The sequence below is a fragment of the Oncorhynchus masou genome, unplaced genomic scaffold (assembly GCF_036934945.1).
Source record: "Oncorhynchus masou masou isolate Uvic2021 unplaced genomic scaffold, UVic_Omas_1.1 unplaced_scaffold_2460, whole genome shotgun sequence".
Taxonomy (NCBI): Eukaryota; Metazoa; Chordata; class Actinopteri; order Salmoniformes; family Salmonidae; genus Oncorhynchus; species Oncorhynchus masou.
This window is the reverse complement of record NW_027008913.1, coordinates 60001-64964: the sequence shown is the minus strand read 5'-3', so window position 1 is coordinate 64964 and position 4964 is coordinate 60001. Positions and strand designations below refer to the sequence as shown.

At 40.3% G+C, this 4964-nt stretch overlaps 1 protein-coding gene across 1 annotated transcript in view; it reads right to left on the bottom strand.

Annotated features, from left to right (window-relative positions):
- Nucleotides 1–710: 710 nt before the first annotated feature.
- The window catches only part of LOC135533572 (oxysterol-binding protein-related protein 3-like), a gene marked incomplete at its 3' end in the record, with an annotated part of 32644 nt that continues 28390 nt past the window's right edge, over nucleotides 711–4964 (bottom strand). Inside the window, exon 11 of the mRNA XM_064960858.1 lies at nucleotides 711–821. Coding sequence (XP_064816930.1) covers nucleotides 711–821 — 111 coding nt within the window. The remainder of the gene's footprint in view (nucleotides 822–4964) is intronic.

Here is a 4964-nt window from a genome sequence, read left to right as displayed (position 1 = left end):
GACAGTACTGTTGACAGAGGGCCCAGAGGGGGACCCAGACAGTACTGGGAGCTCCGGAGGGTACCAATGGACTCCCTGTTTGTTTGTGTGTGTGTGTGTGTGTGTGTGTGTGTGTGTGTGAGAGAGAGCTCTTAAGGATAACAAATGACTCTGAACAGAAGGAGAGGTGTTTACAACTAACAATCCCCTCAGTCTAATCAGTTGTTGTCTCAACACTCAGCTTGATAAGTAGGAGTTGGAGCTGTCAACACTAAGCATCCATATTGTAACAGTTAGGAGTAGAAAACACTGCTGAACCTGTTACTCTGTAACAACTAAGGAGATGTTGTGATGATAACCACTCATCATTACAGAGGGGCTGAACAAGCAGTGAGTGGGACAACACCTGTTGTATTGGGACTAAGGCCAGCAGATTATAAAATGTGTCAGATGCTATTATAATCATATAGCCTGTTCTCAGTGGATAATAATGCCAATGATGATGATCACGGTTGTAAAAGTCTGTTAAGTTTCCAGGTTTTTCCAGAAATCACAGTTTAGATTCCTAGAATTGGGAGGAATATTCATAAAATCCAGAATCCTCTGGAATCCAGAATCCTCTGACACCCAGAATCCTCTGACACGTTAGCGGAATTTTGTAAACCTGATGATGCTGATGTGGGAGGGAGGGTGTGTCATCATGCACGTCATCATGCACGTCCCACACCCACCTGTAGGGGACCAGAGAGGTTTATGAGCCCAGTGGAGGGTTCTGGGACGCAGCTGGACTCAGCGTGAATGTTGCTCAGCCGCTCTCTCAGTTCAGAGTTCTGGGCTATAGCCTGGATGGAACAACAAACAACCAGTGTTCTGTTTCAGCACACAGCCACACACACACAGAATGCTGGGACGTATTCATTAGTGCACATCGTAGCAAAACCTTTTGCAGCAGAAAAATGAAAAATGAGTGTTTCTTATTGGACATATCCTCCGTGTTGCAGTCTGTTATCTTCTGTTTGGTGCATAGTGAATATGACCCTGGGACACCAAAACACCACTTATCTCTACTGATTGGTATGATTCATACTTTTTTATTTTCCTAATCAAACATTTTCTATCAAACATTTTCCGCAATACTGTTTCTACCAATTCAAAAATATAAATATTTTTGATTCTGCACAAATACAGCCAACCACTTATAGATTATGTCAATGGATTCATCATGTACTGAAAACAGGTGCTGTATGAACACAGAGCTGTGGGGAGATGTGATGAGCATCCCGGAGTCGCCTCTTCACTGTTGACGTTGAGACTGGTGTTTTGGGGGTACTATTTAAATGAAGCTGCCAGTTGAGGACTTGTGAGGCATCTGTTTCTCAAACTAGACACTCTAATGTACTTGTCCTCTTGCTCTGTTGTGCACCAGGGCCTACCACTCTCTTTCTATTCTGGTTAGAGCCAGTTTGCGCTGTTCTGTGAAGGAAGTGGTACACAGCGTTGTACGAGATCTTCAGTTTCTTGGCAATTTCTCACATGGAAAAGCCTTCACCCACAAATGCCTTCATCCAGCTGGAAACAGCAGAAAAATCTGCCGTTTCCAGCTACAATAGTCATTTACAATATTAACAATGTCTACACTGTATTTCTGATCAATTTTATTTTATTTTAATGGACAACAAAATAGCTTTTCTTTAAAAAATAATGACATTTCTCAGTGGCCCCAAACTTCTGAATGTTAGTATACATCTAGAGAAAACAAGTTGTATTAAGTGGCTAGCTAGCTAGCGTCAGAGTAAGTTTGTTTAGGCCTAGTTTTCAGAGTCATTTTTAGTAAGCAGAGAGCGTGGGCAGGAAGTGCTGACAGGAAGGCCCTAATCTCACACACACCCATGAAGAAGTTTCACTTAAACTCTCAAACGGAGCACAGAGGAGTATGAACATTGAGAGAAATAATGGACATTGAATATCCCCAGGTCAGACTCCTTCTAAAAGGAGGAGAGGTAACCACAGTGATAGGGGGCTCGGATCATTATGAGATAATGCTCATATCATTTGGTATTGGAACCCACACCCTCTTCAGGGGTTAGGGGCAACTTGCGTCACGGCTCGCAGGAGCCTGTGCTTTAAGAAAGGGTAAGGAAAAATGTGTGGTAAGTGGTTGACTGAAAAAGGCCCCTTTAAGACTGAAAAATCCCCTTTAAGGGTTAAGAGCGGGATTACAGATGCAAGATCTTGTAGAGGGACAAAAAACAACAACACTAATGTAAAATATACTGTGTCAGTAAAATGTATATAGTATGTATAAGCTGGAAGTAGAAGCCTAAATGTTATTGTACATTAATTTACTCCAAATAGGGGAGGGATGGTAGGGTTAAGGGACTGGTACTGTATGTATTTATTTAAAAACATACAGTACCAGTCTAAAGTTTGGACACCCATTCCAGGATTGTTCTTTATTTGTACTATTTTCCACATTGTAGAATAATATTGAAGACATTACAACTACGAAATATCACATATGGAATCATGTAGTAACCAAAATAATGTTAAACAAACCAAAATATATTTTATATTTCAGATTCTTCAAACTAGCCACTCTTGAATGAGTAGGTGTGTCCAAACTTTTGACTGGTACAATATATATTTTGCAGAGGCTCTCTGGAACCTAAAATGTTTCTTCGGCTGTCCCCATCGGATAACCCTTTAAAAAAAAAGTTTTGTTCCAGGTATAACTCTTTTGGGTTCCATGAAGAACCCTTTCCACAGAAGGAATCATTAAGGTTACCTTATTGATACAATTTTTAAGTAGCTGTTAGAGTTTTGAATCACTAAATGACTTGCCTAGTTAAATAAAGGTTATCAAATTCTGTTTATACAGTAGTTGTAGAAGGACAGAGACCATGCTTCTTGTTATTAAATGCTGTGCTCCTCATAGGGATTCAGATAAGGACGGTGGGGGTATCTAATCCATGGTCCATTTTAGCTTATCATAATTGAGCTGGGACTTTGTCTTTTTGGGAATTTTGAATAAACTTGCTTTATTGTTCTGAAACCTGTGTCATCAAGAGCATACTGTTTTTCTCTAGGTTTTAAATCGAAGCATCTGGTTTATTAGTCAATTGGGAATCTGAGATACTAGAGTAAAGGGCCTTTGAGGCTAGACTAGTAGCACTGAGTGCATTGGTAAGGAGTCATAGGAGGGGTGATTCTGGGCGGAGTCAACACAGGAAATAGGGGCCTCTTATCGTATTGTGGTCTACGGTGGAAGCTCTGGCCTGGACGATCCTGAGAAGGCCCCAGGTGGAACGGGAGTGAGGCAGCATAAACACTAGGCTATGAGGATAGCCCACTTTACTGTAGGGCTTTACTGTTGAGGTTGAGGAACAGTTCCTAGCTGTAAACTAGCTCAGTTGTAAGGCAGAGCAGCATCCATCAGGTCTGGAGGATTCATAACAAGGAATAACTAATTGCTATAGGTAGACAGGTTCGAGTTGAGTTGTTAATCCTGTAGAGGAGCTATTTTAGCTTGACACAACGTTTTGTGGTCAATGAGACTGAGAGCTAGCTAGATAATCAGCTGAGCTAGCAAACAATGTAACAAAAGTATAATTTCTTATGTGAAAAATACTTCATTAACAGGCTCTGTGTTTCAGGAATCACAGTAGCAGGTGCCCCTGGTGAACTGTTACATTATTTTGCCATTTATTTTTAAAGAAAACTCTCAGTTTTTTGTCATAGCCCTCAATGGCTTGTATGTGATTTGATTTCAACATGAGCTTGTCCGAGGAGTCGGGACTCAACGACAGTTGCTATCCATTGGAGCGCTGCGATTGGTTGCTCAAAAGTATGGGGCAGGGCTGAGCAAAGGGTCAATTTGACTGATAACCTAATTGGTACACTCGCAATGGCTACCTGGTATTGTGATGCAATAATTCCCTTGGCAATGTTGAATGTTCATTCAAATAATGTTAAATGATGTGGCTCATGATAGGCAGGGCAAACCCATTTAGGTGATTTCTGGTATATAATCTAAATAAATACATCTCAGCAGTTTTTACCTCATTAAGTACAATACTATTGGAAATAAATGTTGACAGTCAATTTATAGTCCCAAAAATGACGTTTGGAATAACCTATACAGTGGGGCAAAAAAGTATTTAGTCAGCCACCAGTTGTGCAAGTTCTCCCACTTAAAAAAAGATGAGAGAGGCCTGTAATTTTCATCATAGATACACTTAAACTATGACAGACAAAATGAGAAAAAAAATCCAGAAAATCAAATTGTAGGATTATTTATGAATTTATATAGCAAATTATTAAATATTTTTTTAAGTGGGAGAACTTGCACAATTGGTGGCTGACTAAATACTTTGTTGCCCCACTGTACCCGGTTGACGAGATGAGAACTTGCATAAGGCTTATATCTATATTTTAGAACATTGGATGCTGATTATTTGAGGCGGCAGGGTAGCCTAGCGGTTAGAGCGTTGGACTAGTAAACGAAAGGTTGCAAGTTCAAATCCCTGAGCTGACAAGGTACATCTCTGTCGTTCTGCCCCTGAACAGGCAGCTAACCCACTGTTCCTAGGCCGTCATTGAAAATAAGAATTTGTTCTTAACTGACTTGCCTCGTTAAATAAGAGAGGAGAACATGCCCCAACCAAGCACAGCTGCAGTCTTATGGACACGTGTCTAGTGCAGAGCATTGTGCAAAGGGAAAAATATATCATCTTGCACTTTGTTGTAATGTTAACTTTTTTTTAATCACTTTTTGAACCAGGTTCTCTCATTGAGGTCAGAAGACCTCTTTCACATGGGAAACAATAGAAAAAGAAAACCCCATCACAGTACCTAACTCTACACAACTCTAGTGTTTTCTTACTTCCTGGTAGTCCTCTGAGTCTCAGTATAAATAACTCTAGTGTTTTCTTACTTCCTGGTAGTCCTCTGAGTCTCAGTATAAATAACTCTAGTGTTTTCTTACT